Here is a 19882-nt window from a genome sequence, read left to right as displayed (position 1 = left end):
TTTTTTGTTGTTATCTTTTGTGTAGAGGCTCATCAAGGATCACATATAAACCTAGGAAGATTTTGTGAATACAGGGTCCTAGGCTTCGGGCTCTGATTTTTTAGGACTGGAATGGGGCTCAGGAATTTGTATTTTAGAAAAAACTTCCCATGTGATTGTAATGATCAGCTAGGTTTGAGATCAGTGGTCTTTTCTGTCATGTACCCGCTATGGTAAATATCTTCGTGCATGCTTCTCTTACATCAATTATATTAGATTAATATATTAAATTAATAAACTTTAGGAAACATACACAAAAATAAAGAATAAGATGAGGATCAGTGGTTCTAATAGTTCTTCCTGTGGCCTCTGGCTCACCTTGCACTCCTGATTTTCATTGCTTTGGATCCTGTGGGTTTAATTGACCTTCGGGATCCCCGCTAACCTTGTGGATTGGTGAGGATACGCTGGTCCTTTGATAATTACCTATAGGCTCCCTAGAAGCAGAGACCGAGTTTGTTCATGTGTTCATGACCTTCATGCTTCCCCAAGGTGAGACTTCCCCACAGTTTACTAAGGTTAATAATTGCCCCACAGATTAAAGGGTAAGAGGTTGGGGGCCCTATTTGAAGAGGTTTCATCTGTGTGTAGCAGGGGCTGGCTAAGCGTGTTCATTCACCATCTTCTTTTGTTTTACTCCCTACTTTTTCCATTCAGGTCAGAAACAAAAAGAAGAGCCTAAGGTAACATTTTTCCCTCGTACTGTTTCAAGTGGTAGAAGATGGGATGGCTTGGGCTATCGACCACAGACGTGTCTGTCTGGGTTATAGCAAGAGCCCCAGTGGAAGGGTCGAACCAGTTGCTACCTTACAGGGTCCATGGGCTAGGGACCCTCTTGACAGCCTCCTCCACTATCATGTACACACTTCCTACTACCCAAGCTAGTGGGCCAGATCTTGCTCAGTAGGAATTCCTGTCCAAGCAAGGGTGGGGCTAAACGACCTCTGAAGGCCCTTTTGGCTACTATGAAACCAGTTACTTATTGGCCTCTCCCCTGCTGCATGGGGTACCCCCTGTGCCAAATCACCAAGCCTCAGTGATACAGGATGTTGAGAGAAAGCCTCAGACACTCAGGAGTTCCCTTTGCTTCCTCCCCACTCAGGAAGTGAAGCTCAGCGTTCCCATGCCCTACACACTCAAGGTGCACTACAAGTATACGGTAGTCATGGAGACTCAGCCTGGACTCCCCTACAGCCAGGTCCGGGACATGGTGTCTAAGAAACTGGAGCTCCGGCTGGAACACACTAAGCTGAGGTGAGTTCCATGCAGGCAGCTGTGAGGGGAACAGTGGGGACCTTGTGCTGGCCTGGAGGAGGGAAGAGGAGTATGGTTTTTGTATGATGTTCTTTGACTGGATTCTTACTCATTATCCCCACCCAGCTATCGGCCTCGAGACAGCAATGAGCTGGTGCCCCTTTCAGAAGACAACATGAAGGATGCCTGGGGCCAGGTGAAAAACTACTGTCTGACTCTGTGGTGTGAGAATACAGTGGTGAGTGCAGTGAAGGGCATCTAAAGTTCCATTTCCACTGAGCCACTTCCTCAACAATTTGACATTTATCAAGCCCCTTCTGTGTGTACCAGGCATGATGTGTGGTTTTGGGGATATGGTGGGTAACAAGTCACAGCTCTGCCTCCCTTTTACCTGCATCCTCACCCCATTTGCAGCAGGGAGAGGGTTTCTCACAAGAGAAAAGCAGGCCCAGCAGGGCAGGAGCTCACAGAAAGCCTCCTGCCCCTCCATTGGCTCCGTGCCTGACTGTGTCAAACATCCCATCCATCACTGTCAAACAAGGTTGGAATGAAGTCATAGCTTAAGGCTCAGCTCATAGCCATTCTTCACCTTCTTTTCTTTTCTTTTTCTTCCTTTCTTCCTTCCCTCCCTCCCTTCCTTCTTTTCCTCCATCCCTCCCTCCATACCTCCCTTCCCTCCCTTTTCTTTTTCTCTTTCTTCTCTTTCTTCTTCCTTCCTTCCTTCCCTCTTTTTTTCTTTCTCTTTTTTCTTTCTCTTTCTTTCCTTTTCTTCTCTCCTCCCTTTTCTTTTTTTCTTTTTCTCTTTTGCGTTGCTTGCTCTCTCTGTCTCTCTCTTTCATCTTGCTCTGTCACCCAGGCTGGAGTGCAGTGGCACAATCACAGCTCACTGCAACCTCCGCCTCCCAGGCTCAAGCAGTCCTGCCACCTCAGCCTCCCGAGTAGCTGGAACTACAGATGTGCACCACCACACACAGCTACTTTTTAAAATGTTTTGTTTACAGTATATATAGTCTCACTATACTTCCCAGGCTGGTCTCAAACTCCTGGGCTCAAGCAATCCTCCCACCTTAGCCTCCCAAGGTGTTAGGACTGCAGGTGTGAGCCACTGCACCTGGCTGACCTTCTCAAGTTAACATGAGGAAGAACACTTTCACACGAGGGTGAAAGAAAATAGCATTTATTTCACCAAGAGATAATTTGGGTAACACCTTATTAACAGCAAGTATCTACTGAGAACTTCCCATGTGTCAGATACTGTGCAAAGTGCATTTTTTTTTTTTTTTTTTTTGAGATGGAGTCTTGCTCTATCGCCCAGGCTAGAGTGCAGTGGCTTGATCTTGGCTCACTGCAACCTCCGCCTCCCGGGTTCAAGCAATTCTCTGCCTCAGCCTCCCGAGTAGCTGGGATTACAGGTGTCCGCCATCACTCCTGGCTAATTTTTATATTTTTAGTAGAGACAGGGTTTCACCATCTTGGCCAGGCTGGTCTCGAACTCCTCACCTCGTGATCCACTTGCCTTGGCCTCCCAAAGTGCTGGGATTACAGGCATGAGCCAATGTGCCCAGCTGCAAAGTGCATTCTGTGTGTTAGTTCTTACAATCTTCATAACTCTGTGAGGTAGATATTATTTTCTCATTTTATAATTTAGGAAACAAGGCAAAGAGAGGTCACGCAACTTGACCAAGATTAAATAGCTGGTTAGTAGTGGAGTCGGACTCAAGCAGATGTTTTGATTCCAGAGCCTGCCTCTATTCCTAACTACCCTGCTGTACTGATGGTTCCAGGGCACGTTATCTTATTAGCCTGAGGTCTTATTAGCCTGAAGTCTGACTTCCAAGTAAGAACAATGGGAGTCAGGTGAAAAGTTAGAGGCTAGAAGCATTAATAGAAGCAACAAGGTAACACTCCAACTCTGTCTCTTGGTCTCCAGGGGAAAAAACTGTCATTTCTTTTTATTGTTGACATTAATTCCCTCCCCCAACTCTAGACCCAGAAAACCACCCATCTGCCTTCTGTAAATATACTTTTTCCTTTTACATAATTTCATGCAAGTGGATTGTATAGTGCGTGTTTAGTCTTTTTGTTTCACTGGTCTCATCCTTTTGATTGCTAAATGGTACTCCACTGTATGGATACTCCATTCCGTGCATCTGTTCACCTGCTGGTGGACATTTGGGTTGTCTGCTAGTGACATTCTTCAACAAACACTTGCTGAGCGCCTAGGGCTCTGTAGATAGGCAGGCACATGAAGCCTCATGTTGTGTAAACTGATGGGGGTTCACAAATGGACGTACTGTGTTATGGAAGCACGTGGTATACTATCTAACCCAGAAATGCTGGAGGGAAGTGGAACAGGTAGGAGTTGTCTTCCTGAAGAAAATGCTGCTGAGATCATCTTGAAGCTTCACCGTAAAACAATAAATAAGAAATTAGTGAGGTAGAGGAGGAAAGGATGCATTTTACAGATGGAAAGGAACACCATAGAAGTCAGCATAGTGGGTAAAGGGGCTCAGTGTTACTACTGAGGATGCAATGGGGAGAGTGGTGGGAGACGGGCTGGAAAGGCAACATATCATGGAAGGCCTTGTACACTAGGATGCTGCTGTGAGCCGGGAAGAAAGTCAGGTCTTGCTTTGAAAGAATGGTTATGAGGTATATGAGCAAGGCAGGGACTGAGCTAGGCTAGCCAGTTCTTCCCGACGAACCAGCTCCCATCCAGTCCTGAGGCTGGAGAGAGCTCCAGATACAGCATTAATGAGGCCAGTCTCCACTGACCAAAGCTGTTAATTAGGGCTGTTTCAAAAGTTTCAGCTCTCCTATTCACCTCACCTGTTTTTCTGACTTTGCATTTTTAGGCTGTTGCATTTGCAGTTACACTGGTGCAGGGAGTATCATATGAAACAGTTCACACATGAATCCTTGGGAAAGTTACTATTTTCTACCTACAAGTGGATTTGGAGATGGTAGAAATGAGCAAGTGGGAAAGCTATTCTGGCTCATCCAGGCCCAGAGCCACAGTAGGAGGCAGAGTCCTTCCTGCAAACCTCACCCTCGCAGCTGGGCTGAGGCTTCTGTTTAAAGCAAGGGGTTCTTTGCTAGATTCTCACTCAAATCAGAGACAAATGTTTGCTGGAAAAGAAAAAAAAGTGGGAGAGGAAGAGTGAAAGAGAACGAGCCTAGAAAGGGGCAGTGTATAAACCTGTTTTAAGGTATCTTCCCCGGTCAGAAAATTGCCTTCAGGAAATACGGCCACTGGGGATGAGACTCCCTGGTGTCTCTGGCTGAGACAAAAGGCCCCAGGACCTGGGGTAAGAGTGAGTGCGAGTGTAAGGGGTCTCTTGGAAGTCTGAAAGGTCACTAGGTTTTCCAACTGTCTTTGGATTAACCCCTTCAGCATCTTTTTTAAAAGATTCTTCCTAGAAGGAGTTTTGCTCTAAATGTGAACTACTTCACTTAAACTTTTTTTTAATTAAAAATTTTTCCTTTGACAGGAGCTTCAATCTATTTGGTGGCTACATGTAGCCAACCCTCTTAAAACTCCCAACAATCTTTCTGCAATTTAATCCAGGCTCAGGAGTCACTGTTGAATGTTCTTTATCACTATCCATTATTCTTGGAGGCAGCAAGGCAGGTTTTCACTAGCTAGGAAAAAGAAAACGGGCGCAGTGGCTCATGCCTGTAACCCCAACACTTTGGGAGGCTGAGGCAACATGGTGAAACCCCGTCTCTACTGAAAATACAAAAATTAGCTGGGTGTGGTGGTGCACACCTGTAGTCCCAGCTACTTGGGAGGCTGAGGCAGAATTGCTTGAACCCAGGAGGCAGAGGTTACAGTGAGCTGATATCGCACGACTGCACTCCAGTCTGGGTGACAGAGTGAGATTCTGTCTAAAAAAAAAAGAGGCCTGGTGTGGTGGCTCACGCCTGAAATCCTAGCACTTTGGGAGGCTGAGGTGGGCCAGATCACCTGAGGTCAGGAGTTTAAGACCAGCCTGGGCAACATGGTGAAACTCCATCTCTACTAAAAATACAAAAAAAAAAAAAAAGAAAAGAAAATGAACTACCATTTATTAAGCATCTACTCTATGCTGGAACACTTACCATTAACCAAGTCTAAATATTTTTACATATTTAGAAGAGTACTGCCACAGAGTAAGTGTTCACTAAATGCCAACTACTATTATTCTACGCCATCTCATTGAATTCTTCTAGCCTCAATTTCAGGTGAGGTAACTGAGGTTCTGAGAAGTTACACTGCTTGCTTAGGGACACAGAGCTGGTAAGCAGTGGAGGTGGGACACAAACCTTGGTCTGTGGACTCTCTAGGGCCATTTCCACCTCATTGTACTGCCTCTCAACAAAGACAATATACCAAGGTTCAACAAACAGCATTGAGAAGCTAGAACTTGTAACACTCGGTATATACAAGCCTAGCAGCATTTCTAATGTTGATTTGTTAAATTCTATGATTTACATCTCTAGAAACTGCATCCTTCTCCTTCATTTGTGAAGCAAAAGTGACCATAATGTGGAAGAAGTCTAAGACCAGAAGTCTAAGATGTATAAGAAATGTTGTTACAGATAAAAGAAGTATGGCATTGTGTAGTGGTTTTAGAACTTTAGCAAGTATCAGAACTCCCTAGAGGACTTAAAATACAGATTGCGGCTGAGGCGGGTGGATCATGAGGTCAGCAGATCGAGACCATCCCGGCTAACACGGTGAAACCCCATCTCTACTGAAAATACAAAAAAAAAAAAAAAAAAATTAGCTGGGCGTGGTGGTGGGCGCCTGTAGTCCCAGCTACTCGGAAGACTGAGGCAGGAGAATGGTGTGAACCCGGGAGGCGGAGCTTGCAGTGAGCCAAGACCACACCATTGCACTCCAGCCTGGGCGACAGAGCAAGACTCTGTCTCAAAAAAAAAAAAAAAAAAAAAAAAAAAAAAAAAAAAATTAAAGATTGCAGGATTCACCTTCAGGGAGTTTCTGATTTAGTAGTTTTGGGATGGAGTTGAGCTGCGGGTATACAGGCCTGAGCTCTGCCTCCTGTCAGATCAGCAGCAGCATTAGATTCTCATAGGAGTGCGAACCCTATTGTGAACTCTGCATGTGAGGGATCTAGGTTGCACGTTCTGTATGAGAATCTAATGCCCGATGATCTGAGGTGGAACAATTTCATTCTGAAACCACCCTCACCGCCACCCACCACCCACCACCGTTCATCTAAAAACTGTCTTCCATGAAACTGGTCCCTGGTGCCAAAAAGGTTGGGGACCGATTTACCCAACATCCAGTATTCACAAAGAGCATATAAGCTCTACACAAGGCACTGATCACAAACTTTATGAGTTTATATCCCAGGTTCTACTTTGACATTTCGCTGTTTCCTTTAGTGATGCTCAATGTTCATTTGGCAGGAAAATGGGAAAATTAACAGGCCCTTTATTATTTCAGGGTGACCAAGGCTTTCCAGATGAACCCAAGGAAAGTGAAAAAGCTGATGCTAATAACCAGACAACAGATCCGCAGCTTAAGAAAGGCAGCCAAGTGGAGGCACTCTTCAGTTATGAGGCTACCCAACCAGAGGACCTGGAGTTTCAGGAAGGGGATATAATCCTGGTGCTATCAAAGGGTAAGTGCTACTCCAAGATTATAGAAACAAATTAACATATTAGCAGAAACAAGGTCAAGGGCAGAGAGAAGAAAACATCAATAATCTACAAACAAAACTTTAGCCAGTGTTTTCAACCTGCTTCCTAGCATCTAGCTGGAGGGAGCAGAGCTGAGCACTCAAACTTTCCCTGTCTATTGTTCTAATAGCCAGGAAAGCAACAAGAAGCTGAGTTTTTTTTTTTTTTTTTTTTTTGAGAGAGTCCCCCTCTGTCGCCCAGGCTGGAGTGCAGTGGCACAATCTCAGCTCACTGCAACCTCCCCCTCCTGGGTTCAAGCGATTCTCCTGCCTCAGCCTCCTGAGTAGCTGGGATTACAGGCGCCTACCACCATGCCTAGCTAATTTTTGTGTTTTTAGTAGAGATGGGGTTTTGCCATGTTGACCAGGCTGGTCTCAAACTTCTGGCCTCAAGTGACCCACCTGCCTCGGCCTCCCAAAGTGCTGGGATTACAGGCATGAGCCACCGCACCTGGCCAGTGATAACATCTTGATTATTAAAGAGGAGTATGCTTTGGAAACCATGGATTTTCATTCCCAGAGGTAACAAATTGGCTGGAATCACTTTGCCTTTGCATCAAGCCATACGACCTTCTGCAAACCATAGTTCTTTGAATTAATGTACTTTTCAAAGAGAAAAGTAGGTAAATTTTGCCTTAAAAACCAGCTATTCAGAACTATGCTGTGTCTCCGGCGACTTTCTTGATTCTGTTTGGAATGAACAGACTAAAAACTGAAACAGCATGCCTGTAATCCCAGCTACTAGGGATGCTGAGGTAGGAGGATCACTGGAAGCCAGGAGTTCAAGGCTGTTGCCTGGGCAACACAGCAAGACCCACTTCTTAAAAGTGGAGAGTTCTAAGAATCCCTCGGAGAGGGATCAATTCCTGGGCCCACTCTCCAGAGATTCTGATTCTGATTCAGGTCTGGGGTGGGGCCCACCAACTTGCATCTCTACCGAGTTTCCAGGTGATGCTGGTCTACTGCCTACACTCTAAGAAGCACCATTCCAACTCGTGGTTTGCCAGCCTAATTCTCTACCTGGACACAAAAAAGTCCCATCATAAAAGCCCTGCTCATATGCTGAGTCTGTGAACTACCAATGCAAAGCAGTGAAAAACTACTATCAATTATAACAGAAAATCCAACAGACAAAGAGAGTGGGAAATTTTAAAGTTAATGGGGGTAGGTGAGTGTGGTGGCTCACACCTGTAATCCCAGCACTTTGGGAGGCTGAGGTGGGTGGATCACTTGAGGACAGGAGTTCAAGATCAGCCTGGCCAACATGGTGAAAACCCATCTCTACTAAAAATGTAAAAATTAGCTGGGTGTGGTGATGCACATCTGTAGTCCCAGCTGCTAGGGAGGCTGAGGCAAGAGAATCGCTTGAACCCAGGAGTGGAGGTTGCAGTGAGCCGACATTGCACTACACTCCAGCCTGGGTGACAGTGAGACTCTGTCTTAAAAAAATAAAAATAGGCCGGGCGCAGTGGCTTATGCCTGTAATCCCAGCACTTTGGGAGGCCAATGTGGGCGGACTGCTTGAGGTCAGGAGTTCAAGACCAGCCTGGCCAACATGATGAAACTCTGTCTCTACTAGAAATACAAAAATTAGCCGGGTGTGGTGGTATGTGCTTATAATCCCAGCTACTTAGGAGGCCAAGGCAGGACAATTGCTTGAACCCAGGAGGTGGAGGTTGCAGCGAGCTGAGATTGCACCACTGCACTCCAGCCTGGGTTACGGAGTGAGACTGTCTCCAAAAAAAAAAAGAAAAAAAAAGTTAATGCGGGTAGAGAGAGTATACAAGTCTGTAGCAATTAATTAAAAATATGAGTAGTATAGGCCGGGCATGATGGTTCATGCTGGTAATCACAGCACTTCGGGAAGTCAAGGTGAGTGGATCACTTGGGGTCAGGAGTTTTAAGACCAGCCTGGCTAACATGGTGAAACCCCATCTCTACTAAAAATAAAAAAATTAGCCGGGCATGGTGGCACGCGCCTGTAGTCCCAGCTCCTCGGGAGGCTGAGGCAGGAGAATCACTTGAACCGGGGAGGTGGAGGTTGCAGTGAGTCAAGATTGCACCTTTGCATCCCAGCCTGAGCAAGAGTGAGACTCTGTCTCAAAAAAATAAATATATATAACATATTATATATATATAATATATATAAAATTTATATATAATATGTATAAAATATATATAATATATATATAATGTTGTAGTAATATAGAAGCAGACTGTTCCAACAAGAGAGAATGGTAACTCAGTGGGAAGAACTGGGTTGAACACCTCCCAGTGCCACTTTCTAGGTGCCTAAATCAACCAACCAGCTCAGTTGTCTGGAGTTTGGGAGAGGGAGCAGGAATAAAATGACAGAACACACTAAAACAACCTTTTGGGTAGATATGGAGAGAAGCCAGTGCACTTCTTACTATGACCTACCTGTACAAGTCTAAGTTGAGGAAGTACCCATATTGTAGCACTTCAATAGAAAACAGAATTTAGCACAGTCAGGGTAGGACAGAGGGGAGTTCAATTGCATTCAAGTTATGAGACGGTCTCATCTGCAAAGTGTTTCTCAAACTCTAATGCGCATGTGAATCACCTGGGGATCTTCCTAAGTGGATTCTGACTCTGGTGTGGGGTGGGGTCTGGAATTTTTCATTTCTAGTAAGCTTCCAGTCCACGACCTACCCTGTAAGTAGAAAGCATCAAGACAGTGATTTGCAGTTAGAATTACCGAGGGAACTTTTGAAAAAACTGCTGCCCAGTCACACCACACATTAAAGCAAAATTTCTGGGGCAGGATCCAGGCACCAGGGCCTTAATGTCTGATCTAGATGTACAAAGACAAACTTAACTGGCTGTGTGGTCAGGTAGGTGGGCTTTGGAGATTATACCTAAGTTGTCTGATTTTTACTGGCAGAATGGCTCTGAACAAACTATTCACCTCTCTGGGTCTCCTTTTCCTCAGTAAAATATGGATACCTACAAGTTATTATGAAGTCTGAATATATTTTTTAAGTACAATGCCTGTACTCTATTAAAGGCTCTGAGTAGGAGCTATTAAAATCTTTATATTTTACAAACATGTACTAACCCATCACTAGCTCCAACTCAGCTGTTTAATGGAGTTCAGTGAAAAGAAGTTTACTAATGAACTTTCATTTTTAATATATTTAACCAATGGCATGTCCCTTTTCTGTAGTCAAAACAAAGATTGCCAACAAAGCTCAGGTAAGGCACAGAAGCTCACCCCTATCACCACAGCACTTTGGGAGGCTGAGTTGGGTGGATCACTTGAGCCCAGGAGTGAGACCAGCCTGAGTGACAGTGAGACCCTGTCGAGGCTGGGGGTGGGGGAAGGATGGAAATTCTATTTACGAATTCGTTGTTCAATTTCTTTGACCTTACTTCTCTATCTGGTAACTTTTTGAAAAACATAATTTATCCTTCTGCATTTTGCTCCTTCATTATCATGTTAAGACAGATCAATAAGACGGTTAAACCCAGTGTTCACTCTCAAACCACTTTGCAATACTGTCTTTGCCCTGTTGATCACAATTAGGGGTGGGGAAGGGTGACCAATAAAAAATTCTGTGTGGAAGAGCCAGACAGGGTGATCTTCCTACAGTGGTTTTAGAAATCCATGTGTACTTTTCCTTTTAACAGTGAATGACGAATGGCTGGAAGGGGAGTGCAAAGGGAAGGTGGGCATTTTCCCCAAAGTTTTCGTTGAAGAATGCGCAACTACAGATTTGGAAAGCACTCGGAGAGAAGTCTAGGATGTTTCACAAACTACAAAGTTGAAGAAAATGAAGCCCCTATTACCTGTTTGTAAGATTTAGCACCCTTCTGCTGTACACTATACTGGGACATTACAGTTTGGAAGTGTTAACTATTCCCTGTTAAAATTTAACCTACTAGACAATGATGTGAGTACCTAGGATGATTTCCTGGGGCACAGCAGGTGAGGGGATGGGGACAGGTGAATGGAGGAGTTAGGTGAGAGGAGGAGCGGATGGAAGTGTCTGGAAAGGGCACCAGAGGGTCTTCCAGGTGCTGATCCTGTTTCTTGATCTGAGAGCTGGCTACCCAGCTGCGTTCCCACTGTAAACATTCATCAAGCTGTACATTTGATTGGTGTACTTTTCTGTGTCATACCGCAATAAAAAAAAAAAAAAAAAAACTATCTTACAAAAACAAGACGCGAAGTCCAGGCCCAAGGACTAAATACAAATATTCCTGTTTCTGAACCATTACTATAATTGACTCTTAAGGCTTGAAGTAACCTTATTCATGAAGCATATACAAATAAACTTGTTTTCTTTTTTCATTACGTGTTGCTTAAACAGAACCTAGACTGAGTGAGGGTCTCATGGAATACAACACTCAATTCCACAGAGAATTTATAGAATTACATACCTTTGTACATTATCAGAGAGGAACATGTGTTAAGAACTCAATACTGAATATATATCACCGACATTTAAGCGATGAAAAACAGTGGTGTTCATGAAGCCAGTTGGTAAGTAGTATCTTGTTAGCTGACATTTGGTAATACAGTTATGTATTGCTTCACAATGGAGACACGATCTGAGAAACATGTTGTGCAAACATCATCTAGAGTGCACTTACACAAAACTAGATGGTATAGCCTACTACACAGAAAGGTTACCAGGTATAGCCTACTACACCTAGGCTACAAACCTGTACAGCATATTACTGTGTTCAATACTGCAGGCAACTATACCACAATGGTAGGCATCGGTGTATTTAAACATACAGGTCAGCAAAAATGTATTATAATCTTACGGGAGCATGATTGTATATGCAGTCCATTGTTGACCAAAATGTTGTTATATGGTAAATGACTGCATATACTATACTAATATACATAACAGAATGCTATGGATTTGGCTAAACCAATTGTCCAATTTTTCAGGACTAACTTGGGTGAAGGATTCTGTAACTATTAGACCTTAAGGCCTGGCCTTAATTCCTCTCCCTACCCCCTTCTTCTTGTAGCGTATGTGCAGCTTTGCTAACAATTTTTCAAGTGTGTAGGCACTTGTAAAAAGTAGAATAAGGAAGTGAAAACTGCAGACTGAATCAACACGTAGGTGAAATGACAGTCGGTCAGGGTGAGCACACAGACATTACGGTTTGCTACAGCACTGGCTTCCAGCACACAGTTGGAAGACCCAGCAAGCTACCACTAGAAACTTTGGACACAACTCAAAGAAAAGAAACCCCAAAACTAAGAAGAGTAATTAATGTTGCTGCTAATCAGATTCAGTGAATTTTTACAGGCCAAAAGGATAAACTCTCTGAACTGCCTTAGTAACAGCTACAATAGGAATAAAAATGATGGGCTCTTAATTCCTTAACATAAGTCATTCTTTTATTAAATAAAATAATTTTGATAATCGATTTCTTACTACTCATGCCTTTCCATTATAATTAATTATAATTTCCATAATTCATTGGTCTGGAATGCTACTAAAAGCAAAAATAACCCTGAAAAATACTCAAGTTCTGACCATCTATGCCTTTCCCTGGATGACTTGTGAGTTGTTGAAATTCTTGCCTTTTAAGTTGGATTTCCTTCAATAGTTGTATCTTTTAGGATAGAAAAGAAACAATCAATACACAGATCTGGTTGGAGAGAACATGGTTTAATTAAAGGCAAAGCTGATTTTCAGCAGCTGCAGGTCTTGCACAGACAGACAAAAACAAAAAAACAAAATCCAGAAAACAAAACAAAACAAAAAACCAGGAAAGAAAGTTTACTACACAAAACCAGTTTCTGATAAAGATTCTCCTCCCCCTCCTCATTACTCCACAGTGAGGATGATAAGGCGAGGAATCCCGCCCCAAGAGTCAGAAAACATTCCAAACACCAAATTCTCATGCAGAATGGGGCTTTAGATGGGAGCTGGGTATTACTGGGAGTGAGATGGTAAACCTGGTTAGCTTGTCTAGGGCGCAAGAATCAGTGACAGTTCAAACACTGGAATGTTGCAGCTGCCTGAATGCAGAGCTCAAACACACAAACTGGGTAAAGGTAGTAGGAAAAAGGCTTCGGAAGAGGAGAGAAAGATGGACACAGGGAAGGGGCTGAAGAGAAGCACAAAAGGTTTCATATTGCCATTGGGTGGGGGGCTTCACCTTTTCAGACCTTTCAAAAAAACAAAACAAAACCCAAACACCATATCAAACTAAAAGAGCAATAATGTAAGCATACTTGGGGGGCGGGGTGGGGGGGGACTCCAACCACTCTCTCTGAAGAGCAATGAGCATTATCTCACCCCTTTTCATTGCTGGGGTTGCCCAGACTCCAGTGACAACTGGGGCTCCTGGATGTGCTTTGCTCTACAGCTGTGTTCCAGCTCTTAAGTTCCACACTAACCCCATACACTCATACACACAACCCCTCCCCTCTGGGACAGCAGATGGGCATGTGTGTGTACACAAACATACAGACAAACGAGAGACCTCCCAGAAAATAAACCCTACCACTAGCACAGCAATTGAACATTTAGATTGTTTTCATAATTTCCCCTTAAAATATTACTTTTCCAGGAAATGCCTAACAGAAATGCTGTCCTTCTGTTTCTACGCAAGTACTTTTTCAGTCCTCTTTCCTCCTAATAAATATCAAATAAAGAGTTTATTTTCCTTTCTTTCGCCTTTTCCAAAATGGACGACGTTGCGTTTTCTTCTGTGCGTGACGTGCACATGTCCGTGTTGCCTTGAATTTCACTCTGAAAGTGGAGGCTGGGAGACTGCAGCTGGGCAGGGGCCTGGGCCCTCTGTGGACTATGCAGATACTGCCGCATCCTTCCTCTTCAGACTGTCTTTTGGGCCCCAACTGCTGGACCCCATGCTGTTGCTTCTTGGGGAGATGTGATGTTGTACACATTAGGAATAAAAACAATTACTAGCATACAGCATCGGGTAAAAAAGGGATGGAGGTGGGGCAGGAGGGTGGGAAGTAGAATGGGGGCACAAAAACCAACCAAACAAAAAATAACCACACTGAAAGCTTCTACCTATTAGAATGTTCCAGGCTGTGAATGGACTAGCCTGCCTTCCGCGAGACTGCTTGCTGTGCGACTGTAAAATGTACAGGAATCAAAAACGTAATTTGAAATCCTACAGCAGTCACCTGCTAGGCCAGTCCAGCACCACCACCCACACTGCATCCTCGATTGGGGCTCGAGCACCTACAGAGTGAAGGGCATTTCCTGCTGGAGTCTCCTGGCCAGAGGAGGGCCTACCAGAGCCTTCTGAGAGGCCTTGAACTCTCCCTTAGGGAACACTTCCACTGGCTGAAGAGGTCGGTTCCCCATCCTGTCACCACCAACCTCTCACAGGAGCAGTGAACGGGGCTTTCCTTGCTACACACTGACTAGAAGCACACCTGTGTATGGAAGAATTCAGTGTGATATTTTACTACTGAGAGTAATAATAATAAAAGATGTTTAAGAATAATTTCAACTACATTCTCAGTCAGCAAAGCAACCATTAATGGATTCCTATTTTATTCCCCAAAGAGGGAAAAAGGACTGAGAAGTTCCCATTGGCTTCTCCCATCTGCCTTCCCTTCTCAGCTTTCACTTCCCATGTGGCTGGGGACATGCACAATGGAGAAGGTGAGAGGCGGTGATGCCAAGTAACTGAGTGAGATAAACAGCAGTTCCTCTCTCTCTCCCTCCGGAAGGCCCCGGGGGGATGGAGAGTTCCTGATGGATTTTTCTTTTTGTTGCACTGCGAACATTTCGTGCACACTCAGCGGGCTGGTGGAATACTTACACCCTCTTGACAGCAAGAAACAGAAAAGAGGGCTGCCACCTGCAGGGGACTGTGTGGGCCAGTCCTGCAAACCCAACATGCCATGGTTTATGGAGCCTTCATTCCCAGGTTGCCACTTTGGCCTCAGTGTGGAGGGTTCATGGTGCCTTGTCCCCGTTGCTGTTTCTGCTTCTGCTGCATTAACAGCTGCTCCAGAGCGGAAGGTCCAGGATGCATCATGGAACTGGACCAGATAGACTGAAAAACAGTCCAGATCTTGTCAGCAGAGGTCAAATGCCCAGTTGTCTGAAAGGGATTTGTTTTTCAATCCCAGCCAAATATAAAGGCATACATATGGCCCCAAAACCAAACCCCACTCCCCACAAAAATCCAGCTATTAGAAAAAGTCATTATAAGATTCTTAAAGCTAGTTAGTTTCCATTAAGACTGTTTTAAACCAGAAGAAGTGAAATCACATTTTATGTCAAGTCTTTTTACTGAAACTCGGCTGTATGTGGTACCACATAGGGCATTTACTATAAAAGTTTTAGGCAAACAAAACATTTCTAAAATTAGATACTCTTATTTTGTCAGAAAACGCTTAAATCAAACATTCCAAAATGAATCAGAATTTTCTTAACCTTAGAACGAAACTAAAACCTTTGTTTTTATCCTCCTGAAGATACTGCTTTACCACTAGTGAATTCAGAAATTAAAAATTATCACTCAAGAATCTTGTAAGGCAGCCCATGTTTCTAGAACTCTGCTATATATGTGCTACGTATCAGTCAGCCGCGAGGGCCTGAGAAGCCTCGCTGTTTATGTGAATGAAAGCACAGACATCTTTGCTATAATCATCTTGTGGTTCTTGTTCTGAAATCTACTCACCTTTAGGCTTTCCATGAGGACAGCAGAGGAATCCTCCATGGAGGGGCCATGGCCTGTCCAGGTGCCACTCGGAGTGCTGGCCTGATGCCAACTGCTCTCAGAGGATGACGTCGCTGAGAGGTAATCAATGCCAAACCCACCCATGGCTAAGGGATGAAAAGAGATAAGAAAAATTCAAGAAGACGTTCTATCACTACCAATTGCCAGACCCCAGGGAAGGATAGAGTAAATTCTTTCAATTTTGCTTGGCAATGAAATGTAGATCTCACCTGGCTTATCAGTTTTCCACCGATCTGCAGTCCTTCTATCCCTGTTATCTGGAGTCCCAATGGGTCCAAAATTGGAGAATGGAACAGAATTATGGTTGTGTGTTGGAGGAGAACTGGGCAGGCTGCTTGGGTTAGAGGAATGAGGAGACTGGCTGGCTGGTGTTGAATGATCTATCAAATAATAGTAACACAGGATATAGTAAATCATTGTTTCACAAACATACAAAGAACTACAGGTTCCTGTAGATCTGATCACTAAAATTCTAACAATAACCACGGGGCTTTGAAGGAAAGGGAAACTAAAGGCTCCAAAGAGATCTGCTAGATGCACTAATTTGCCCTGCCACACATATCTAAGGCATATTCTTCACCTTAAAAAAGCAAAACAAAATAGTAGGCAATTTTTGTCAACTGAATGAATGCACTATTCTGGCACGACTATTTCAGATACATATTTATTGGTCTTATGTATCAGAAAGAATTTGCTAACCTTAAGAATTACTATTTAGTCAGACTCTATTATAAGTTAAAAATCTCAATTTTAAAAAGTGCGGAGCTGGGCACAGTGGTATGCAGCTGTAGTCCCAGCTACTTGGGAGGCTGAGATGGAAGGACTGCTTGAGCCCAGGAGTTTGAGTCTAGAATGGGCAACACAGCAAGATGCTGTCTTTAAAAAAAAAAAAAAAAAAAAAATGCAATTTTTCTGCAAAGAATGAACACCTACAAATAAAACTAAAAAACAGCTGGGAACCTAAGACAGAACCTCTATTTTCTCCCTTACATCTCTGCTGGCTACTAAGGATGTAAAAAGCTTTGTCAGTCGCATTTAATACATAAACTGGCTTTTTTCTATTTCCTTTCAGAAGTTACAAAAATAAACAAAAAAAATAAAAAACCCAACAACTGATATATTTACAATTACAGAATCTCACTATCCCTTAATCAAACTGAGTGTACAGGAAATGCAAGGTCTATAATTTAAAGAGTAGTTAATACCTGAACTGGCAGGAAGTGATGGAGACCACGGAGTCCCTTCAAAAAGGGAATACAGAGATGTTTCCTGGGGGGCCATTGAGGGATTGAGTTCTGCTTTGGAGCTGGATGTCAGGTTTTTCCCATATACCTCATTGAACATACTATTATTTGGGTATCTTTCCTGAAAGACATGACGGTGAAGTTCTAAACTCACTCCGAGGAAAGAGATTTGAGAAAATCCAATGGCTCGTTCATGGATGCTGGGTACACCTTAAGCTTTTCTTAGGAAGAGAAATTTTGAAGGCTTTTATTTCTTTCTGTTTCAATTTTCCAGTCAAATTAATTTTCCTCTTTGCTTTCTCTCACCCTTAAATTTGCTCTATGTAAATTATCCAGGTTGAAAATGTGAATAATTTATTTGGCTCAACAACAGAGCCCTAAGGGTTTCAATATTAATGAGAAGTTAAAGGGTTTTAACTCATGATGTACAAGTCACTAGTATGCCCCGATCAGAGACAAGGGAGTAACATCAAATATCTAGAATACACTAATATATGGAAAATAAAGAAAAAACAGATATACTGAAACAGTATGAGAAAGACACTGATCAGCTGACACTAAAAGCACACAGCAGGATTCTTCACTGTTCACCTACCTGATTGAGAGAGAATCCGGTGAGGGACAGGAAAGAGGATGAATGTGACATGAGCTCTGAGGGCTTCTCCAATAAGGATTTCTTCACAGTCCCAGAAAAAAAGGTAATTAAGTTATACCTTCCATTTTCTTAATATTAATCTTACCATACTATGGTATGGAACCAAAGCAAAAGCATGCCTGTATTCGCCCATTGAGTACAATTTGAGGCTCAGAAGACGTGAATTCAAATCTGTTAATACCAAGACACCGCCTAAGTGCCAGTCGCCACGGGTGAGTAGAATCCTCCTTTTAGATCAAATCTAGTCAGAGATTCTATTCTGGCAGGGACCAGCGACCCTGGTAAACAGCACTTTGAGTGTTTATGAGGCATGGACCTCAGGAATCCCCCTGTTAACAGTTGCACTTAAAATAATCTCAAAACAAAATGCTGAACTGTTCCAACACTGTTCCTCTCCACCCTACAATTTTTAAAACATTAACACTGGTGACTTTTAAAAAGCCTTTCAAACCCATTTGACAAATGTCTTTGTTAATACGCTTCTTAAGCAGCTCTATTTGCAGTATACAGTAAAATAGTTGCTAAAAGTCAAGTTTACATTTATTAATGGCCCTAGCAAAGTCATTAGGAGAAACAAAACTGAATCTCTAATGCTGTCACTGAATAGCTGGCTAACAAAACATTACTAAATACCTACGACAAGAGAAGCACTTTGACATATGTTGTATCACTAATGTTAAATATAGGAAGGGTTATAGTCAAGGATTTTTTATTCATTGTTTTTTAAACATGAAAAAAAAAAAAAAAAAAAAAAAAAAACCCCTGAAGATACTCCCACTTGTTCTACCATCAGCTCCATTTCCACTGAAAGGAACACTAACGAAACAAGAACTAAGGGATTAGGAAACAAGTGGACAAAGAAGCACTACCCTCAGTCCTTCAAGCCACTCCAGCATAAAAGCAGCAAGAAAGGCAAACATGTAGAGGCAACAGTATAGCAGCTGGGCTTCCACAATCCCTGTGCACTCAATCATGGCACTACTACCATTGAAGTCTCCAGGGGGTCTTTTATTGCTCTTATTTCATAACTTGGTATGGGGCCCCTACTGCTACCACCCAGACAAATTCTTAATGGAACTTCAAGTGCCAGGGATGGCAGCAATGTCATGAAAGCTGTTAAGGTTTTATTTCTCTTGATACTAAAATTAATGTATTTTAATTTTACGAATGTGTGCTTGCCCTGTGTTTATGAGAAAGCAAGAAAGTAAAATTCACTATCTTTTAATGTTTTATTAAGTTGCAATAGAGGGGCAAAAGCCTCATAGCATCCATCTTTCTTTCCATTTTTATACTCCCCACCTACAGTAAAATGTAATATAAACACTGACAAGCAAACAGAATGATGTTCGCTGAAATGCAGGATGAGTTCTCAGATTTCATTTTATGTGGTTCTAGTTATTTATTTTGATATTTACTCATTTATGACACTCTGACAATGTTTATAAGTAGAATCCTCTTCATTTTTACTCATTCTGTTTATGAATCCAACTTTGAATTTAGATCAGGGCTCCTTCTGCATTTAGTTAACCAAACAAAAAAGAGCCATATACTATTCAATAACGTCAGTTAAAAAAAAAATCGAGAACATATTTCCTTTCATATTTTGGCTACATATGAGAAACAAATCTCACTGTTCCTAAGCAAGATTAAATGACACTTAAAATTTCTGGGTCCAGATGGAAGTGTTACCTGCAAAGTGAGTTAATTTGTCACCTCACACCCTGTGTGTTACCAGCTCTGCAGAATGTTTTCTGGATAACACATAAAACCAAGGTATGTCTCTACAATTTGGGAGAAATATAAAGTCAGAAATGCTTTGTTATATCCTACTACCATCTTAAGGTTGGTTTAGGGAATTAGAAAATATGTTTTACAGTTCTGAAAAGGACAGCCCCAGGAAGATAAGAAATCACCTAATCTGTGTACTACAATATCTCAGAAAAGCAGCTGGGAGTTAGAGCAAGAAGCAGAATTATGTCAAATACATACAAAAAGGCTTCGTCCAGGAAGAGAGGCGAGAGGCCCCAGCAGAGCCGGGTAAAGATCAGGAGGGTTAGAAAAAATCAGCTCTTCCTCTTCCTCCAAGGCAGCCAGACTCTTTAACAGGTCCGGAGGAAGCAGAGGGGAGCTCTTGGGGTCCTAGTGACAGAAAGGATCACAGTGAGATGCAATAAGGGACAACAAAAGCATAAAGGAATAGTAGTATGATTAGGTGGAAGAAGACAACTACAGTCAAGGGGATAGCGAGATAGATGGTATTAGGCAAAGAAAAAAGGCTC

At 42.8% G+C, this 19882-nt stretch overlaps 2 protein-coding genes across 40 annotated transcripts in view; one reads left to right on the top strand and one right to left on the bottom strand.

The window, feature by feature from the left end:
• Positions 1 to 11295, top strand: part of LOC105484568 (neutrophil cytosolic factor 2) — a 36103-nt gene extending 24808 nt beyond the window's left edge. For both annotated transcript variants that reach the window (XM_011746331.3, XM_071076955.1), the window contains 5 exons: positions 697 to 722; positions 1142 to 1293; positions 1420 to 1531; positions 6746 to 6923; positions 10632 to 11295. In XM_011746331.3, coding sequence (XP_011744633.1) covers positions 697 to 722; positions 1142 to 1293; positions 1420 to 1531; positions 6746 to 6923; positions 10632 to 10744 — 581 coding nt within the window. In that variant the 3' untranslated portion in view covers positions 10745 to 11295. The remainder of the gene's footprint in view (positions 1 to 696; positions 723 to 1141; positions 1294 to 1419; positions 1532 to 6745; positions 6924 to 10631) is intronic.
• Positions 11296 to 12618: 1323 nt separating this feature from the next.
• The window catches only part of LOC105484566 (SMG7 nonsense mediated mRNA decay factor), an 88521-nt gene continuing 81257 nt past the window's right edge, over positions 12619 to 19882 (bottom strand). For 13 of the 38 annotated variants that reach the window (XM_071076831.1, XM_071076829.1, XM_071076827.1 and 10 more), the window contains 6 exons: positions 19593 to 19742; positions 17544 to 17624; positions 16910 to 17069; positions 15914 to 16084; positions 15645 to 15790; positions 14767 to 15062 (listed from right to left, as the gene is read on the bottom strand). In XM_071076831.1, the coding sequence (XP_070932932.1) occupies positions 14901 to 15062; positions 15645 to 15790; positions 15914 to 16084; positions 16910 to 17069; positions 17544 to 17624; positions 19593 to 19742 (870 nt within the window). In that variant the 3' untranslated portion in view covers positions 14767 to 14900. Of the gene's footprint in view, positions 15063 to 15644; positions 15791 to 15913; positions 16085 to 16909; positions 17070 to 17543; positions 17625 to 19592; positions 19743 to 19882 lie in introns of all 38 variants that reach the window. The other 25 variants (XM_011746323.3, XM_011746329.3, XM_071076921.1 and 22 more) reach the window with 5 other exon arrangements.

Source organism: Macaca nemestrina, chromosome 1, assembly GCF_043159975.1.
Source record: "Macaca nemestrina isolate mMacNem1 chromosome 1, mMacNem.hap1, whole genome shotgun sequence".
NCBI lineage: Eukaryota > Metazoa > Chordata > Mammalia > Primates > Cercopithecidae > Macaca > Macaca nemestrina.
This window is presented reverse-complemented; position numbering and strand designations above follow the sequence as displayed.